The sequence below is a fragment of the Tenrec ecaudatus genome, chromosome 13 (genome assembly GCF_050624435.1).
Source record: "Tenrec ecaudatus isolate mTenEca1 chromosome 13, mTenEca1.hap1, whole genome shotgun sequence".
Classification (NCBI taxonomy): Eukaryota; Metazoa; Chordata; class Mammalia; order Afrosoricida; family Tenrecidae; genus Tenrec; species Tenrec ecaudatus.
Genome location: NC_134542.1, coordinates 13,409,501 through 13,430,560, shown reverse-complemented (window position 1 = coordinate 13,430,560; position 21,060 = coordinate 13,409,501). Strand labels below are relative to the sequence as shown.

Below are 21,060 nucleotides of genomic sequence, written 5' to 3'. Positions count from 1 at the left end.
CTGATGGCCATCGTGGGTGCTGGGTTGAGCACTTCCTTCTGAAACTTACTAGGGCCAGGTTTAAAACATTGGCATCCTGTTAGCAACCCAAGTGTTGCAGGCCATCTTCCTTGTCCCTAAAGCATAGATCCCATGCCACGATGAATTACTTGGCTCTTAGCCTCCTTGCTGCTATGGAGAGAAGCTAGATAATTCTCCACTCAAATGCAACAGCACAACTATTATGGATTCAGTGCAATGAAAATGGAGAAGAGTTCAGAAAAAAAAAAAAAGCCAGATAGCACACTGCATTGAAAGTCTGAAGTCACGAGAAAAGGCAGCCCCTCCCCACCCCCACCGAAGAAGCTGGACCATGGAGTCAAAGAAATAAATCCCAGTGGGAGAAGGTATGAAGGCTTCATTATAGGGTTGATGTGTTGACTTTAAACCGTATGGTATTTACAAGTTGAGAAAAATTGACGCCCAATAAAGGATAAAACCTCATGAAACAAAACAGAGGACACAAGCTGAGGCCCTTCATTATGTAATGAAGCATTTAAGAACCAAATGCTTCTTTAAATGTTATTCCCTGGGTTAATTTTCAGCTCTTTGGAACTTGAGTTAACTCACTGCCATCAAGCCTTATAGTAGTGACCATAAAAGTTGGAAGCCAAAGTGATCGCTCAGTTGGAATCTATGCATTGCCTTTGGTTTTTGCTTCGTTTTCCCTATCAAGGACGCGAACAAATGCTGCCCACCAGCCTCTCTCCTTGCCAGGCCTCAGCACTCTGGAAAATACAGATTGTGCTTCAATTGATAGGTCTTCTTTGGAAAGTAAGATCCCAACAGTTTCAGTGAAACTTGAATCTTGGCTAAGACTCCTCAAAGTGGCAGTCAAGGTTTATTTGGAGGATTTCATATATATATGAATTTAACAAAGGAGAACAGAACATAAATACACTTCCATAAGAACAAGCATTCCCATACAGTTTCTGCACCGGGAGGGATGGTGGTGGTGGTGGTGGAAAGCTGCCCATTACCTGAACACGTAAGTAGTAAACTAAGCACCATGTAGGTGACGATTGTGTCCAGATAGATCCTTCTTGGTAGGTTGCTAGATTTGTTGTTGTGTTAGGTGCCGTCGAATCAGTTAAATTTCACAAATAAAAAAAAATGTAGGCAGATACCCATGCAATCATTGGGACATACTTCTACCAAAAAGTTATCTTTTGTTTATCTGAAACTCAAATTTCAGCGTGGGTTCTGTATTTCATCTGGCAATTCTAGTGCTTGGACATCTGGGCCAGAGAGTTCATCTTGCAGTTAAGGAAATAGGAATAGAAACCATAAATTGAATTTCCCAGCATAATCCATTTAGTCAAGGAGCTGTGGAACACTCGATATTTGATAGCGAGGCACTCTGAGAAGTCTTTGAGAGTTGAAAACAAAACAAAAGCTACCCTTCTAAGATACTTCCCTTTAAAAAAAGGCGATGCTTCATGAGCATGGGGCTTATCAAATTTTCAAAATGGGCCTGGGCTGGGTGCCTACATTTAGCTCTGGGGGGGGGGGGGTGGTTAGGAGTTGGGCTGCAATCCGCAGGGTCGGCAGTTCAAAAGCATCAGTAGCTCCATGGGAGAAAGACTGGGCTTTCTACTCCCTTAAAGAGTTACAGTTTAGAAAACCCACAAGGCATCGAAATGAGTCAGCATTGACTCAATAGCAGTGAGTTTGGTTTTCATAAACTTCCAGGTGGTGACGATGTTGCTGGTCCAGGAACCACACCGGAAGTAGCATGGCTGCGGAATCCAAGCTTTCTATACTGCACAGCTACTTTTCCCGTTTCTGAGGCCGCAAACTGACCAGTGAGGATAATTCAGGTTATACAACCTTGACACCAAACTTCACTCAACAGAGCAGTCAAATCCCCACCTTCTGAAGCCATTGGTTCTGTATACACTCAAGACCCACAGCCTTATTCCCGTGCAAAATTAATTTCAACATCCCCACACTGTTAGCTCCAGTGGCTAATGCAGGCTTGAGATGTGTCTGGCTTTCACAAGAGCATCTATTTTACTTTATTTTAAATTGAAATGGAAAGTCCCTAAGTAGCACCAGTGCAATCCAGTCCAGCAGTGAGCCTCAGCAGTGGTTTCCTGTATCTTCGAACGCCACAAAGGCGCATGCTTATACCACTAACTACTTCTCAAAGCCTTTGAGTCTCAAACCTCTGCCTTCTTCTGAAGCTTCTTCTACTCTTTGATTGTAGTGAGGGTGTGGCTGACAAGCAGCAAAAGACAGAAAGGTGTAGGAAAGCGTCTAGGGTCTGGTACTTCCTGTCTGTTGAAATTTTCTTTGTCATCTCTCTTACACTTGGACATCAGGAAGCTTACTGGGGGCAAGCAGAATCTTCTAGACCTTTTATTGGTCCCCAAACAGTACCTTAAAGTAACTATACAACATCAGTAAAATAAAACAAATCAGAGTGCATAAGTTATAGACTATTAACAGCAATACAAATAAACTAAATCCAAACCTTTCCTTGATATACCCGGTAAAAGGCACAACATGACAACATTTGTTGGGAGACATATTTTTATGTATTCCCATCAAACTAAAATATATGACTCAATCAATGGATGGCACTTATTAAGCCTTTCTTGTTTAAAATGACACACAGAGGAAGTGTTGATACGGGGTGACAAAGCCTAGCAGATATGTGTCATATAATGCATTACTTTTTTGCCATTGAGGGAATATCTTAATAAGCCTCTATCTTTCCAGGGAATCTATTTATCATGGTATCACTTTCAAGATAAGCAGTGTGCCATCATTTTGCGGTTATGAAGTGTATAAATAAAAAACACCAGTGATCTATTGTATAGCAATAAATTCCTGGGATTTGGAAAAACCTTCCAAGGATAAGTTTTGCATCTGTGGTGGAGTTAATCCAAGTTATACAACCAGGAATTTTCTCTGGAGCCAGGGAGTTGTCTGCTCAGTGTTCAGGGAACGGGCAGATCTGTGCAAGGGTGGTGGGCTCCGTTAGGTTCTCACTACTGCTCCTTGAGGAGACATTGAGCGAAGCAGGGAACTGAACAGCACTGATTTACAGCTTCCACAATGGCGGGGTTGTCCCTCCTGAATTTCATGTGTCTGCTTCTCTTGGAAATGCACCAACTGGGATGAAGCGTGTGCCAAGATTACCCTGAATTGGACTGCATTTTCATGGGGCTTTTGTTACTCTTACTCTCTCTCTAATGAGTAATGAATTTCATTAGCTATTCTCGAAGTCCTCCATGCCTGGGAAAAGTCCCTCCCCACCCTAACCCCCCCACCCCTCTGGTATCTGTTCTCATTCAGGGCAGTCACTGTTGTGCCACTGTGGTGACAGGTCCTATTCTTGGAACATAGCATTAGGGGATTTGTTCACCTAGCTCCCCAAAGCCACAGCTCTCCTCCAACTGAACCTCCCAGCAGCAGATCAGGCTGCGGTCACCAAAAAACAGATGTTTTCTCCTCATCTGCTTCTTCACAATTTCTCACCGAAGGCCCACCTCTTATGTGGTGCACTGATCTTCTTGGTACTAGCCAGGGTTACCAAGGAAGGTTTAATTATTCTAAAGCAAGCAGATGTCCTTGCCTTAACAAAAGATTCTAATAGCTGTTATATAATCTTCGTAGACAAAGCCTTGAACTAGTTTCATAATTCGTATTCAAATGCAAATGGGTGTAAAATGGCATGGAAGATACGCAGCACTTGAAAATTTTAAGTTACCTTTCTCCAGATTATAAATACAGTCTAATTATGGAGTACTCTAGATTACTCAGCCCTGTTTGGGGAGAGGGCCAAGTTCAAGGGACAGAATAAATTATTATATAGAACAAGTGGATTCTCTAGATTAATATGCAACATATACATTACATGCATAGACATTAGAATAACATATATATTAGACCCAGATATCTCAGTTTCAAGTTTTTCCATTGCTACCATGAACTATGAAATATTGGGCATGTTAATTAAACCTTTCCTTCTCTGTAAAATAAATTATTTAGCAGAATCTACCTCACAGGATTAAAGGACGGGCTACTTATGTGGCCTTTCGGATGGCACCGCAGCTGTACTACTCATTACGGAAGTGTCCAATAGATACAGGCTGTAGGGCTAAGTTTTTTCTAGTAATGGACCTAAATCACTTTCATCATATAGTTGATCTACACCAAGAACAAAATATAAGCCTCCCATGTCTATCACCCGAATAAATAAGTTTATGGCCTATTTTTCCACAAAAACATACAGGTATATCTCGCAGCATTATAACTGTAACAAGATGGATAAAACAAACTCACATTCATCTAAGAAGGCTAGGAAGGGCAGCCAGGCTGCTGAGGGATCTAGGAAATACGTGAAGAGATCAAACACCTGGTTTAAAAGTAATCTGGCTTTGGACGACGGTTTTAGGTTATCATGAATCAGTAGTTCTCAGGGTCCATCCAGCTGACATGGCAGCAGAGAGCCTGAAAGTAATGAAACTTGAAAATCTCTTCTGCATCTCCCCCCCTTCCCCCCCCACACACTCCTCCTCAGGATTCCACTACATAATCTTTGATAAAAATATTCAGTAATAGTTGACAGGCACTGTCTAGTTCTTCTGGTCTTATGGCAAAGGAGGAAATTTTCGATGGGAGTCTTCGTCACAAATTCCAATTCCTCCTTTTACTCTCAAATCCCCACTGTGCTTTGTAGATCTAGGGCACTAGAGGCCCTATGCGCTATCTTGTCAAAAATCAAACTGTGGGCTAGCTTAAGTAGGGAAAAATGTCTATCTTAAACATTCTTTAAATATCTCTTAATGTGCTCTCGTAATATCTGTGTATCTAAGATCAATACGACAATAGCAACTCAAAATATCTGATAGGGAATTTAAGGGGAAGTGACTTCTTGTTAATGAGAGAACTCCTGAAAATAGGTGGGAATGGTTACACAATTCAAAAAAATTTTATCAACATCACTGAATTATACATGTATAAACATGTATGAATTATACATGTTACATTGGTGTGTGTTATGCTATATATATTCTCAACAACAAAAAGTAACAAAGCATCTATGTCTACAAAGATATTAGTCTTTTTTTTCCAGATGAGATCATGGCATAAGGCATATTATTGCTCATGTTAGATGAATATTCGTTGAAAGTGGAAAATACCAGAAAGATAGTTACATGGATTTTCTTGACTATAAAAGGGCATCCAACTCTATGGGCCGTAACCAACTCTCGGCAGCCTTGAGAAGAATGGGAACTCCAGAATACTTCACTGTGCTCGTGTTGAACCTCTCCACAAATCAACAGGCAGTTGTGTGAACAGAGTAAGAGAATACGGCATGGTTTAACATCAAGAGCGGTGTCTGTCAGTGTCGTATCCCCTTACCCTATTCATTCAATTTGTATGTTGAACAAATTATCAAGAATCTGGATTATATGAAGAATAACATGGGATCAGTCTTGCAGGAAAACTTGTCACCAACCTGAGATACACAGATGACACAAGTTTGCTTGATGAGAGTGAGGAAGACATGAAGCATTCGCTGATGAAGATCAAGGATTATAGCTTTCAACATGAGAAACAACGTAAAGAAAACCAAAAATTTCAAAACCATCCATAGATAACATCATGGTAAATTAAGGAAAGTTTGAAGTGGTCAGGAATATCCTCTTTCTTGGAAACACCAGTCAAGAGGTCAAAGGGCACATTTGCATTGCATAAATCTGCTGCACAAGACCCTTTATTGTGTTGAAAAGCCAGCGTGCTACTTGGAGGACTAAGGTGTGCCTGCACCAAGATATGGCATTTCATATCACTTCACATGCATGTGAAATCTAGATACTGAATAAGAAAGACTGAAGAAGAATCGAAAGCATAGTAAGAAGAACAAACAAATCTCTCTGCAAAGAGGTACAGTCAGAATGCTCCTTAGAAGCAAGCGTGGTAAAACTTCGCCTCACATACTTTGGCGTGATGTCAAGAGCGATCAGAGCCTGGAAAAGTCATTATGCTTGGTCACATAGAAGGGCAGACGAAAGAGGAAGGCCCTCAACAAGACTGATTGGCACAATGGCTACACCCATGAGCTCAACTATAACAATTGGGAGGATGGCGCTGGACCACCAGTAAGCGTTTTGTGGGTTGTACACAGGGTCCCTATGAGCCAGAATAGTAGTTCTCAACCTTCCTAAGGTTGATCCTTTAAGACAGTTCCTCATGTTGTGGTGCCCCCCGACCATAAAATTATTTTAATGGCGACTTCGTAACTGTAATTTTGCTACTGTTATGAATCGCAATACAAATATCTGATATACAGGATGTACTTTCATTGCTACAAACTGAACGTAATTAAAGCCTTGTGATTAATCACAAAACAATATGTAATTCTATATTGTGAAATATTTATTTCTGATGGTCTTAGGCGACCCCTGTGAAAGGGTCTTTCGACCCCAAAGGGGTCACGACCCACAGGTTGAGAACCACCGAGCTAACACCATCTTGATGGCACCTAATGTCAGCAATACATTTTCATAGAACTTTTTGTCCTAGAGAGAGATTTAGGGCTGTCATGAGCTTTTGAAAATATGATAGGATTGAAATAATGAATTAGTATACAGTAAGTGACACTCTTTCCCCTTGAAACTCTCCAAATCTCTGGTAAAGTGAGTTCATGAATACTACTTTGCATGTGAGTGGCTTTCTTGCTTGCCTATGAAGAGGCCGAGGCCATGCTCAAGGTGCAAGGGTTGTGGTAAGAGGAAGGTCAGAGCACGGTATCACTTCAGAAGGAAAGAAGGTCAGCAATCCATCCTGATCATGGATTCATTGACATTAGAGTTTGAATCCAGAATCTCCAAAACCCTAACAGTTACTATAGCTGAAGGGCAAGACTAGTTAGAAAGGAGAAAGCAGAAATCATCAACTATACAAAATTGTTAGTAGATCATGAAGTAGTTAATCCTAGAAAACAGCACCAATCCATTAAAGATAACTTTTACCTATTTGTTGTAGTAAGAAAAATAGCTTTTGTATTCATGTTAATTAGGGGTAGGAATAAATATTAATTATTGACGATAACAGAGAGAATGATGGGGCTTTCTACCCCTGTAAAGAGTTACAGTCTTGAAAGTCCACAGGGCCGTTCTACATTGCCTTACGGGGCTGCTAGGAGTGGGTGTCACCTCTATGGCAGTGAGCTTCTTGGGTATTTTTTACATCCAGGATAACTGAATGGAATTGTTTAATGGAAGGATAAGAAGCTTAAATATCTATGTCCATGTAGTATTTGTCATTTTGATTAAACATTTTGTTATTTTGGATAATTTGATTAAGTGTTTTGTTATTTTGACTTTTCTGTATTTCCCCAAATTCCTTGAATTAGCACGAATTGTTTTTATAGTAGCAAACAGAGAATGATTTAGCCTTCCAAAACACATATACCTCCATGGGAACACTGGAAGAATTATTGTATTTTTAAAATCATTTACCATTTGAATGTTCACCAGAGAGGGAACTTAGAAAAGAGCAAACAGTAGGGACAGACTTTATAACTAACAGCTTCAAGTAATTAAAAAAGATCCACAAGTCCTGAGGGGGGTGTAGAGGGTGGGGGGAGGCCAGGGCAATAATTACAGGTCATGCCTGCCGTTCTAGAAGCTAGTGCTAGTGAGAAGGGGAAACAAAAGGAACGATTCATTATGTCAGGTATTTCTAGCTGTGTAGGGAACCACAACCATCTGGTAGGGTACTTAAAACACACATGTACCTCCATCTCTGGCATCAATGATTAGAAATCCGACTATCTAGCTGAACGTTCAGGGTCTAGTACTGATCCAAACCACAATCAAACCCATTAGAGTTCAGTGGGTTCCAACTCCCGGCGTCCCCTTTCATAACAGGTTTTCTTGATTGTATACCTTTTGGAGGTAGTTTATTGGGCCTTCTGTGGCTCCCCTGGGTAGATTTGAACCCACAAACTTTAGGTTGGTAGCTGACTGCAAACCACTTACGTCACCTGGAACTTTTTTTAACCTACTAGCTACATGATTTGGAGAGGCCTGGTTGTACAGCGATGAAGTACTCAGCCGCCAAAGCAAAGGGCAGTAGTTTTGATCCACCAGACACTTCACAGGAGGAGTGGCAATTTGCAACACTGGAAATTCTGTAAGGCATTTCAACTCTGTCCTGGAGGGAAGTTATGAATCAGAATCAACCCGATGGCAACAGAGTAGGTCATCTGAAGAATGAAATCTTCTGAGATTTTGGCCAGTGCTGAGGTTTTAGTGACTAGCTGCTGTCAAGACAATCATGACTCATGGTGACCCCGTTGCACAATGGGATGATTTTCAGGAAATTATCAGACCCTTTTTCTTTTCCATCTTCGTCTGAAATTGTTCCTAAAACCTATTCAGCATCATAGCAATAAGCAAGCCTTCCTGGACAGACAAGCGGTGGCTGCATTAGAGACGCTGAGGTGAGAGGGCCACTTCCTGCTTACAAGACTCGTTAGAACTAGCAAGAAGGTGAAATATGTGAAAGTGCTAAGTGAACCACTGAATGGCACATATCTATTTTCCTTTATTTGGTAATGACTTCAAACTCATCCAGCGTGCTTTATTCTCCACACTTATCAAGCCAACTAAGTTATCAACCTTCACCAAATGTCTCATGGGCTAGACTCTGATAAATGGGTCTATGCTTATTATCTAAATTTTCTCTTTTAAAAACCTGGTAGCAAGTAGTTCTAGTGGAGCCAAAAAGGAGACTGATATTAGTAAAGCCACTGAAACAAACAAGAAAAGAGGCAGAATCTCCTCCATGAGTCTCCAGAATCATATCAGGTAGTTCTAGTCCAGCGGTTCTGAACCTGTGGGTTGCGACCCCTTTGGAGGTCGAACGACCCTTTCACAGGGGCCGCTCTATTCCTAGCGGTAGCAAGATTACAGTTATAAAGTAGCAATGAAAATAACTTTATGGTGGGGAGTCCACCACAACATGAGGAACTGTACTCAAGGGTCGTGGCATGAGGAAGATTAAGAACCACTGCCCCAGCCCTACAAGAAAAAGAAGTCAAGCTCTGGTAATGAAGTGGCTGACAGACTGAGCTGCTAACCCCACAGTCAGTTCTTCAAACCTACCATGGGACAAAGATGAGGCTGTCTGCTCGTGTGGAGATTTAATGTCTCAGAAACCTACATAGGCAGTTCTATGCTGTCCTACCCGGCAGCCCTGAGTAGGAATCAAATTGATGACAGTGGGTTTAGTTTGGGGGTTCAGCTTCCTAATGATGTAGACTGGCATTAGAAGTGACTTAGAACATTCCTCTGTTAGTGTATTGAAGCCATACTTCCCCCTCCCCGCCAAAGTAAACTGTACATATTTTTTGGATCAAAAGTTAAAGATTAAATTTAGACATGAATTCAATATGCCTTTAGGATTATTAGCTCTGCAAAGAGGAATATCAGAAGAGCACTCAAAGTTGTAGATATTTAGACTTTATTTTTGGAACTTTCCCCTACCCACATATGAGGAGGCTGCAAAAATTCTTGGAAAAATTCCATCGTCTGTAAGGCCATTTCCCCACAACTTCTCCATCCCTCCTCTTAGAAGGCCAGTGTTACCAGCCTGAGGGTGACTAGGACCACGGAATATTAATTTGGAATTAACAAGAGAGACCGACTGTAGAATGAATCCCGTGGGTTTGAGGCCATGTATGTCGGTTCTCTATTGTACGTGCAGTTAGTGAGCCAAGCTTTGGCTTACCCTAGTTTTGTGATATCGGCTATTTTGGTTCTTCTTTATAGAAAAGTGGATCTTTTTAAGAAGCACTTACTATCAAATGGTTTCTCCCCACCCTTGAGACGTTTCATACTCTTTCTGTGATATGCAGTGGTGTGTGGTGCACTTCCTCGATCTTTTTCAGTCACTTCCTGTTGTGTCTAGCGATCTGATTCTTTGTCCTAAAATGAATCTTAATAGGATTAATCATATATCTCAATGCCTTCTTCAGTTTAGAAAATTATTCATCCTGATTAATGACACTGAGAGGCAAAAACAAAAACAGACAACTACTTTAGGAGCCTATTGCCCTGCTGAACATGACATGCTGTTTAAAAATTAGCTTCACATCTTGGCATATACAAAAGTAAATAGCAAACAGTGATGAACCATGGGGTCCTTAGAAAGACCCAAAAAATAGATTCCAATCTTGCAATCTCCAAAACAAATTAGAAGCAAAACAGCTGCTAACTAATTTCACTGTCAACAATATAACACGGACATTTAATAAAAAATAACAGATCTCAGGGATACATGTATTCTTTGGGCTTTAATTTAACCCAAAGCCACTTTGGTTTCCATGCAATTGGAATGGAACCAACTTCCACGCAATTTGTGTTTAAAACATGTGAAGATTGGAGAGTGAGTGCAGCTGGATCCACAGCCACAGCTGTCAGCCATGGGTCTCGTGACAGATTTAACTCAGCCTTTCATCAGAGGGAGCGCCACGGGCCCAACCACTCAAATATTTGAGCTGTAGAAAGCAAGAAGAGCTTCTTTTCCCCAAAGGAAATGATTGAATAAGAAATAAACACATTAAGCTGACCCTTTGCCTTCTCTGTTTGAACCACCCAGTGTCCAGAGAATGGAAAAACACTAGCTGATTCATGTTAAGACTGGACACTTTGGAAAACTCAGATGCGGCTGGGTTTGGAGACCGTTCCCTTGGTAACAAAGACAGACCTAGATCTCAGAAGAAATCCACCCGTACTAACTTTTTAATGCCTCAGTGATATCAAGGTGGTTCAACTTGGCAAACGACGAAGCCCATTTCAAATAAAAGGGGAAATTAATCATCATATTCAACATTAGCATGATTGTTAGGAAAATGAGAATAGAGTCTTGGTTCACTGTGCATATTAGTCAGAAAATCAATCATACAAATAAATCGACAGGTTTTCAGAAAAAAAGATTTTGTCACAGACCAAGTTCAGACTTCTTATACTTTATTTTTCTCTTAAGAAAATTCAGAAATCTGATCAAATATCACTTATGAAGACATCAAATTATTCCACACTTTTTTTGGATGAAGAATGAATTTAAAAGTTGGCTGTTCGTTGGTCTTATAAAGATGCAGAAACTATCCAAGATTTAAAATCTAATTAAATTGCATGACTCCCTTAATCTTTAGAAACACTTGAAAGATAACAAATATCATTAAAAATACATCACAACCCAATTGCAAGTCTCTCTCACACTGGGGAGTGAATGCCTGAGAGCAACTGATAGAGATTTGAGATTCAATATAGAAAGTGGCGATAAAAGTCACCATTGACTTAAATTCTGACACTATTTAGATTCACACAAGGGTACATCCACTCACGGAAATATGTGGTCTGTGTGCGTATATGCATGTGCATACACACACGTGTGTACGCATCCATACAAACATAAATTATATTCTTTCAATAATATGCACTCTATATTTTTAATAAATCTTATGCTTACTCATTCTTTTATGACTTTTCTTACTTTGGACAATATGAACATACATAGGATTTTTGTTGAATGTTGGCCTACCTGTCATCTACCCTTTATTTAAGCCTTTAATTAAAATGAGCATTTTAATATTTCTCTTGAGGACTCATTTTTTTCTCCTCCCCACTAAGGAACAGAATCAGTGGGCAGTTTATTAAAAGGTCCTGTTTTTCTATAGCCAAAGGTATGTGACTTCAGAAAGGACCATTCCATCTTACCCACCAGAATTATAAATCTTGAGTGGAGTAATGAAAAACTGAAGGCAAGGATTGGAATTCATTAATTTCTGGGTCAAGACAATCCATGATTTCCAGCCCCCAAGACCACCCTGCTTCCTGCTTTCCCAAGGGCTCCAATTCCTGTCCTTGTTTTTATCAAGCCAGTCTTCCCCTCTGTCCTTCTTTGTCACTGCTCTGGAATATGCTTGCTTGCCAGAGTGCATTCCTTCTACTTGCAATTCGAGAATTTTACCACAAAACAATACATACCTGGTAAACAACAGCAAATTAAAACAAAAAGCAAAAGAGTGGGCATGGCGTTGCAGAGGAGAGCTGACTGAGTTGGTTCCAATTCATGACGGTGCAGTCGAGCTGCTTTCCGCAGGACTGTTTGCAACCATGGCCAAGCTCTTCTTGCTAGACACCCAGAAGGGTTTGCAGGTCAACCTTCCAGTGAGTAGTTGAACACTTAACTGTGTAAGGCCACCCCCACCCCTGAGAGTCCATATTATAATAGATGCGAGACTATGATGAGGGACTGTTATCTCTTCAAGACATGTTTTTCTCCCACACAATTTTATTGGCATGTACTTCACATATCATACAATCCAGTAGTTTGAACCAAGGAGAGATGCACAATATATCACTACAATCAGATCTGGGACATTTTCTTCAGTCTTGTACTCATCATTATTAGCTCCCCATTCCCCCTCAACCTCCCCTGCCATACCCCCAAGGGACCATTAATCCAGTTACTATAGATTTATCTATCTTAGATTTCATATAATTTCATATATTTTCAATATATGTTTATTTGGGTTGGAAGAGTCTGAATGGAGAGCCTCCCTTGACATCAATGACGTCAATCTCTGGCATACAAAAATGTAGGTTTAGTAGCCTTGGGTATACAAAAGCTCTTGTGGTGTGAAGAGGTAAGCACTTGACTGTTAACGGAAAGGCTGACAGTTTGAACCCATCCACCTGCTCCACAGGAGAAACAACCTGTGGATCAGCTTCCCAAACAATGATAACTCAAAAATCCCCAGGTGAAGTTCTACTCTGCCATATGGTAGTGTGAGGCATCAGAATGAACTTGAAGGCACACAACAACAAAACTCATGTATTACTGATGGAGTCCAACATCCTCGCATACAGTGAGAAGCACACCCAAACCCAAACCAAACCCACTGCCATTGAGTCGATTCTGACTCACATGATGTCATAGGACAGGGTGTGACTGGCCCTGTGGTTTTCCGAGACTATAACGCTTTACAGGAACAAAAAAGATTTGTCTCTCCCTCAGAGCAGCTGGCGATTTCAAACCACTGACCTTGCAGTTAAAAGCCCAATGAATAACCACTATGCCACCAGGGCTCCCAAAGTACATCAAGTCCCATGAAACCTAGGAATGGGTGATTTAAGTACCTCCTCAATTTTCCAAGGTAGTACACTCAGTAAAACTAAGCCCAACTGTCCCCACTAATCCTGCCCCATTCAACTCATTATTCTTCAACAGCATCAGATGGAAGTCAAAATATGAATTGCTGTCTGCATCTCCGTGCTGACAATGTACTATACCATTCTGCTCCCCTTAGGATGTTGCAGATTGTATTAGCGTGTTGGCATATCTGCACGTGTGCCATAAACTAGGCATCTCGTGACCATTTCTATGCCCACATCACCTTCCTTCATCATGCTCTGTTCTTTTTAAGAGTCATATTCACTATCCTCATTATACTACAACTCATCCATACATGCTTGCTTTGGAAATAGTAACAATCATCACAACCATTTTATCATTGAATCTCGATCAGGTTAATCATTCTTCTAGTATCATGATCACATGCCAAGAGTCATGTTTTCAATACCTTCTCTCACTGACTATACTCGTCAACTTCTGAAAGGATTGGAAACGTTTTATTGTATGTTAGATGAAAGTTGGTCAGCAACTTGGAGCAGAATTGATATTTCAACCTCACTCCACTAGCAAAGAACATGGCCCAGCAGAAATTGAGAATATTTTCCCCTCCCCTTTAGGTAAGATTCTGGCACAGACTTGTAACTTGAGGGACTATGTCGGCTCCCTGTGTAAACTTCTGCAATGAAGGACTTTAGAAAGCGAGAGGCTTGAGAGAAGTCGTTGAGCATCTCAGGAAAGGCAGCTGTAGGGTCTGCAGACCAAATATCTATACACCGGTGTGTGTGTGTGTGTGTGTGTGTGTGTGTGTGTGTGTGTGTGTGTGTAGGCTTCAACAAAGTTAGTGGAAACACTTCATTATCCAATCTTCGCACAAAATGTTTGAAGCCGTATGCTTATTTACTTAATGGCTTATTTCAAAGAGGGTAAGAGGGTAAGCAGGTAGAGAAAAAGTAAATTTAGGAATCACAGGATAAATGACAACTAATGGTTACACCAAAAACTACAGTGGACACTGCCATTCACAGAGACAATATCACCATTCAGAATGGTTTGTACCTAATCTCCATCCAGGAAAGAGAGAGATGTTGGGACAAAGCAAGTTTCATGTCCATTTGGCCTTCCTTCTATCAAGTGGTCCACTCTATGCTCAGATAGTAGACAGACAGACACACACACATGCACACACGCGCGCACACGCACTCACTCACGCATGCACACACACACACACACGCATGCACTCTGTTCTGTCTTCACAGTCATTGTTTAGGAAAGCAGTGACATTCTTGGTTCAGTTGAAGATCGCTCTCAAGGTCCATTTGGACAGTGTCTTCTTAGCAGCTACGTGATCCCCGAGCTGTGTGCTCTGTATGACTGCTGCCCACACCCAGGATCCTCTGCCTGGCACTCCCCTAGACTCTGAAGTCAGAACAGGTTTCCATTTCTACTTCTCCCTTTCTGTGGGCTGGATGGAATTCAACCCCCTGATTTCTCCAGCTACTTTGCTTTTTCCACCGTGTCCATGTCCATTGGTAGCTTTGCCCCTGCCCTCCTCACTCATGTTCCATTCCTAATCCAGCCTCAATTCACAGTTCCTGGGAATGTCAGGGACCCAGAGTTCCCGGGACTCATCCGTGTACCTCATTCAATCAGCAGCATCCTGTCAATAAATCAAACATAAGGTAACGATAGATCCTGAAACACAGAAGACCAGGAAGAAGGACTGATCACATCCATATAGATTTTCAAACAAACAAACACACACATACATACATACATAAATAACTGCCTCAAAAGGGTACAATGCAATATAAACATATATCAGATAAATTCAAGGTGCCCCTGATCCTCTGTGTATAATTTTCTTTTTACTACCAAGGCTAACCAGGTAGCACTAAGAAGAACAGGAAGGATTCCACAGGTATCCATGGTGTGGAAATTCCAAATACTTCGACATCCTTCACCTGGAATGATCCACAGGCCTCTCACAACTTAAAAATAACAACTTGTGTTTATTCAAGGAAGTTTCACATTTTTTTCTAACTGTGCAGATGATTGATATAATAATTCAACTTGATCAGGTATTTCAAGCTCTCCAAAATAGGAATGTGCAGTGTAGGAAAGAATTATCTTTGTAGTGACTCTGGGAAATAGTTCTATTTAATGGTTTAAGAAGTAACTTTAATTTTCCTTACACTTTTAAATAATACAATTGTATTCATTCTTGGATAGGTTGATTAAAATATGGGAAGGCATTTTCTAGAGAATGCACTTGAAAATTGGATCATTAAGGGACACTTCCAAAACTAGTAAAAGTCTAACAGAGTGAAATACAGAGTTTCAAACAGCATTTGATGAAGATAACATACATATACCAAATCATCAATCTGAGTCGAAAGAACATAAAAGTTGGATTGCATATTTCTGAGGAAGTTACAGATTTCTAGATCAACTTTCTAGATTACTATGAAATGAAACTATTACAAAATGTCCCTTGGTCCAAAATATGATTTGTTGAGTTCAAAGTGATCAAACTACCACATACGCCGACTATTCCAAACGTACTTATAAACCCAGAAGTGAAAGCAGGAACTCAAAGAGAAACCTGTCCACCAATGTTCATCTCAGTACTGTTTACCTTAGCCAAAAGGTGAAACAACTGAAATGTCTATGAGTAGATAAATAAAATGTGGTGTGTGTATATATATCACATTATATATTATATATACACACAAACACAAGAACTCTGGTGACAAACTGGTTACGAGTTGGACTGCTAAATGCAAGTTCAGTAGTTCGAAACCAGGAGCCTCTCTGAGGGAGAAGGACATGACTTTCTACTCCTGTAAGGAGTTACAGTCTCAGAAACTCACAGGGGGCAGTTCTGTCTATCTTGTCCTATAGGGTCGCTATGAGTCAGCATTGACTCAATAGCAGTGAGTTTGGTTTTTATGTCTTTCCTCTCCTCTGGATATAGAACCATTTTACATGGCTTTAACAGCACTACATGAAGCGTAGAACTCTTTCCCTTGTTCAAACCATATTTAGAATGCACATTATCAAATGTAACACATACAATCTTAAGGGAGACAGGTGTTATCATATGCTTTTTAGAGAGCAGGATGCTGCGGCTCAGCGTGATTTAAGGAGCTTGTCCAGGGATACTGGATAAGGGCAGGTAAATGGGAGAGTCAAAGAGAATGCCCCCCAAACATTTGTTTCAGAGCCCAGGGCTCTAATTACTCATTTCACTTTCTTAGAATCTCTGTTTTCCAAAGTGAAAAAACACATCTCATGATAATACCTAGGGATGAATTCAACAATCCCCTAACTAACAAAAGAGACAACCTGTGAGAGTAGATATGACAATCTTACACAAACCAAAAGCGAACCACAGTAGCAAGAAAGTCCCTGGTGGCTTCCCTCAAAGAAAGCTAATCATGGTATGAATGCTCTTAATTAAATTTGAATGCACTGCTACTGAATGCTGTGGGAAAACATTGGATCCTTCCTGGTTGCTTTTCCCACAGTGTTCAGTAGCAATACATTCCAATTCAATTAAGACAATTCAGAGTGATTAGCTTTATTATACGGTGATCCACAAGGGTCTGTTCTGTTGCCAGTATTGTTAAGTGGGCTGTGTGTGAGACAGACACATTCTAGACCTGCGTGTTGTCTCTTTTAATGGACACGAGAAGGGCATTTCATGGTAACATAGCCCCTCATACTTCTAAGTTCCATTGAGAGATAAGCAGCAGGGAATTGATAGTCTAGTCTAGATGGTTCTTAAACAAAAAAATTTCAAAGCGGTCCTCTTTAGGAAGCTGGTAGTGAACAACTGATGAGACTCTTAGGATTCCGGTAGAGCGGACGCAATGAAAACAAAACACAGGTCCGGAAGTCTGCATTTGACAATGAGAAAATGCTGAGTGAGACCAGATCTACCTCCATGCAAACCAGGTTGAGGGGCTAGAGTCTTGTCTATGTGTTTCTCTTGGAAAGAAACCATCAATGTTGAGTTAAGCAATGAACAATGTCAACTGAAAACAAAACAAACATCACTGCCATCGAGTCAGCTCTGACTCAGAGCAGTGTTTCAGGGCAATGCTGAACTGTCCCTGAGAACATCTTTCTCTTTCGTCCGCTGGTGTGTTCAAACTGTTGACCTTTTGGTGAGCAGTCAAATGCACAATCCACAATGGCATCAGGAATCCTTTGAAGAAGGTAAGTACAGGCTTATTTTTGCTTACTTACTAGCTGGTAGTGAGAGCAATACATTTCACTTCCCCTCATCCCCCACCAGACCAAGGCTACTGCTTCTAGGTCTGACTGCCATCTATCTCTCTCCAAACCCCACAGCACCTTGCTACAAAATCAAGGACTCTTTCCAAAGTTACAACCTCTGAGGGAGACACAGTACTCAAATTAGTAAATAAATGATAATACAACCCATGTGTTAGTGTTTTCCACAAATCGGTAAGTAAGCATTAGGAAGCCCGAGCTTACCTTGTATAGTGGGTAACAGAATTGTTTTCTACCAATCAGTAAGTAAGCTTTCCTAAGCCTGTGCTTACCTTGCCTACATGCTTGTCCCTAAACATCACTACCGAGAGAGAAACAGAGCCAAGAACAACCTGACAGGCACCCACGTCAGAATCAGACCTCTGACCAGTTCTCTGCATATGAAATTTCCCCCAAACAGATTGCAAGTATAAAAAGAACCACGAAGAATGGAAAGGGCTGAGTGACTGCTCATTCGTTAGGAAATGCATACCGATTCAATGACTATTCAAGGGTCACCACCATGTGATCACATACATAAATAATTTTGATAAGGCCAAATCTGGATTTGGATGAAAGTTTATAGAAAAGCAAGACTCTTTCTCTACAGAGTGGAAGAAAAGGGGCCAACTCACCCCTTGAATCCTAGGGGGCACTGGCCATTTTCGTCTAAGGACATTGTTGACAGTCTTAACTGGGAAAGAGAGTTACTGGCATCTAGTGGGTAGAGACCAGGAGAGCTGCTGAATATCCCACAGTGCCGAGGAGAGCCCCCACTGCAAAGAAGTCTCGGGTTCAAATGGTCATCAATCAAGCAGCATCGTACAGCTCGCCCTGGACTAAAGGAAGCCACAGTTGACTACCTGCAAAGTGAACATTCCTGCAAGATGAGCTATCCCAGTAACGGCATTACAGCCATGATCTTATCAAGTAGCCTTTCCCATTACACGTGAATCACTGAATTGCTCCAGCAAATGGCTCTGATATTCAACTGTCAGTAAATTTGACAGATAGGAATCTCCAGTTCAGTATAAACACCAGTCTCTAGAGCTTTCATTTGGGTCACAAACACCAATGAGGCAGACACACTTTTAACAAGCAAACAAAACCCAGCCTTAAAGTCTTTTAAAAGACATTAATCATTGCTTCCTTCTTCATTAACGCTACTTAGTTTTATCATCTTCAACATTTCGCATTGATCTTTCTACGAATTTCAAAATAAATATTTAGTGGCATTGGTTCAAAGTAGAAGAGTTATATCTTGTTAAAAACCCATCTGTCTACCAATCACCCACTGGGGTTTTAATTGAGGCAATCAATTATGGGCTTTCCTTAACAAAGAGCAAATGCTCTACAATTTCCCAACTGATACCATCACACTGAGAAGCTTAGGCGGACCCCTAATACGTAACCATGTTTTAACCACGTAAATGTTATAGTAACACGAATAAAAGAATTCTTTTGGCCTGAAAAAGATGTGACTTCCACAAAAGTATGGAGGCTGATGAGCAAAATTCAATATATCTTTTGCTCAGTATAAAACATTTACCCCAGAGTTGATGCTAAAATGCCTCTCCAAGAAACAAACCCTTCTCCAGAAACCAGCACGACCGAACCGAGGGAAAGCAGAGGATCAGCATGTGAAGATACCTACAGAACTAAGTCTGTGCATGTCTCCGGGGTTTACTCTTCTCACCGTTCGTCTCTTCTTCCAAAATTCACTGGGTTCCCGTTTAAAGACCTTTCCTCGGAAACTCATGGTGCTGCTGTAATTCCCGTCCCAAAAGGGCTTAAACTCATCAATAGCTTTAAACCATTCTTCTGCCTCTTCACCAGGCTGAACGGATCTCTCTTCTCCAGTACAAAGGGGAAATGCGCACGTAACTGAACAGAAAGGAAAAGAAAACCAACCAGTTACCGCTTCCTCTGAGTAACGACCTACTAGACCTACTAGCCGCTCAAAAGGCATTTCGGCAACTCCTTAATCGCTTACTTTACAGCAAGACAGAAGTGGCTCTGGATGTTTAAGACACATCGCTCCCAGTGAAATCAACCAAAGGATGCGGAAAGATCAAAGAACCAAATCAGAGGTGAAAGAGAGGACACCTTTGCTACTGACACATCCATCCACACTTTACAAAACTGGTTAGATCCTAAAAGGAAGCTGTACTGATATACTTGGGACAAGAGGGTTTGGGAAGAGACTGGAAGAATGCTATTGTGCCTAACCATTACCGGTAATCTTCAGGATGTATATGTGTTGTCTAATCGGTGCTGTCACATATTAGAAATTGATAAAAACCCTATAGTTTTCTAAAACTCGGTTTTATATTTTTCTACTAGGCATGGGAGACAAAACAAAAATGAGAAAGATTGCTTCTAGATATGACTGTGGTGGTGGGAACTATTGAATACGCCCTGCTCAGCTCCTTTCAGATGTAGTTTGTTTCATCTGCAGGTTGGTCCTACTCAATAGTTTGGCCCAATTGATTGATGAGGATGGCTGAAATAAGTATTTCTTTCCTGTGATGGACTCTTTATGAAAATAGTCCCAGGGATGCTTCCCTGCAGACCGACATCCACAGAGATTTGCAAAGAAGAAGAAAAGTCGATGGGGCTGGGCAAGTAGATGAAGAACACACTACCAACTGGCAAGGAAGAAATCCACAGAGGTCCAAGGAAAGAGCTACCGTGCTGTTAATATGAAGAGAGTAATTCTGCCTCTCACCAGAGAGAGGGCCAATTCCAAGGTATTTATTCAGAGAAGCTTTGAGCAAGTTCTTGTGCTCTGTGCCCTGTGGATGGAAAAGCAGCTGCTTTCACAAGAAGGGCAATTCATATGAAAAAGACTTGCAATGTTCTGGGAGTTTTCTTTCTTTTTCTTTTCTTTTAAGGAAGAAAAAGGAACAAAGATGGTAAGGAGGTCACCAATGTGATTCAAGTCCTAGCTGAGGGCAGAATTCTGGTTACAGATGGCGGAAAGAGGGCGGGCGGCAGGGGCAGAGGGGAAGGGGTAATTAATGAGTACACACATTGTGGTTTTTGGGGGGGTCCTGTTTTTAGAACCCTATCTTCTCGGTCCAGTGCTCAGCACGTTGCAATAGTGCAGAATGGGGCCCGTGGCTATGCATGATATCACACGGTGTTATGGCTTGACCTGTCTCATTGTCTTCCCCAGTTAAAGATACACTTATATTCTAACCACAAAAAACGGAGAATGCCACTATTTTTGGACATGGAGTCTTTGCATACGTAATTAATTACCATGAAGCCATCTTGGGGAGTATGGTGCATCCAAACCAAATATGACTGGTGTCCTTTTAGAGAGAGTAAAAGAGTCATCGTGATGGAGGCTCTCAGGGAGAGACGTATGAGGACAGAGAGGCAGAGGAAAGCTAGCCATGAGCTGACAGTGGCAGAGACAGAAATGATGCATCTACATGTCAAGGAATGCCGGGGGCTCCCAGAAACCAAAACGACTCAGAGAATGTGTATGTATTGTCAAGGGTCACAAATTTTTTAAGTCATCCATGGACATACCCATCACAGCTCCATAAGCCCCGCAAACTCACGGGTTTA

The 21,060-nt window shown here is 41.1% G+C and overlaps 1 protein-coding gene across 1 annotated transcript in view; it reads right to left on the bottom strand.

Moving 5' to 3' along the window:
• The window catches only part of DOCK10 (dedicator of cytokinesis 10), a 161,789-nt gene extending 142,491 nt beyond the window's left edge, over window positions 1–19,298 (bottom strand). Inside the window, exon 1 of the mRNA XM_075529295.1 lies at window positions 19,136–19,298. Within this exon, the coding sequence (XP_075385410.1) occupies window positions 19,136–19,240 (105 nt within the window). The 5' untranslated portion in view covers window positions 19,241–19,298. The remainder of the gene's footprint in view (window positions 1–19,135) is intronic.
• Window positions 19,299–21,060: the final 1,762 nt, after the last annotated feature.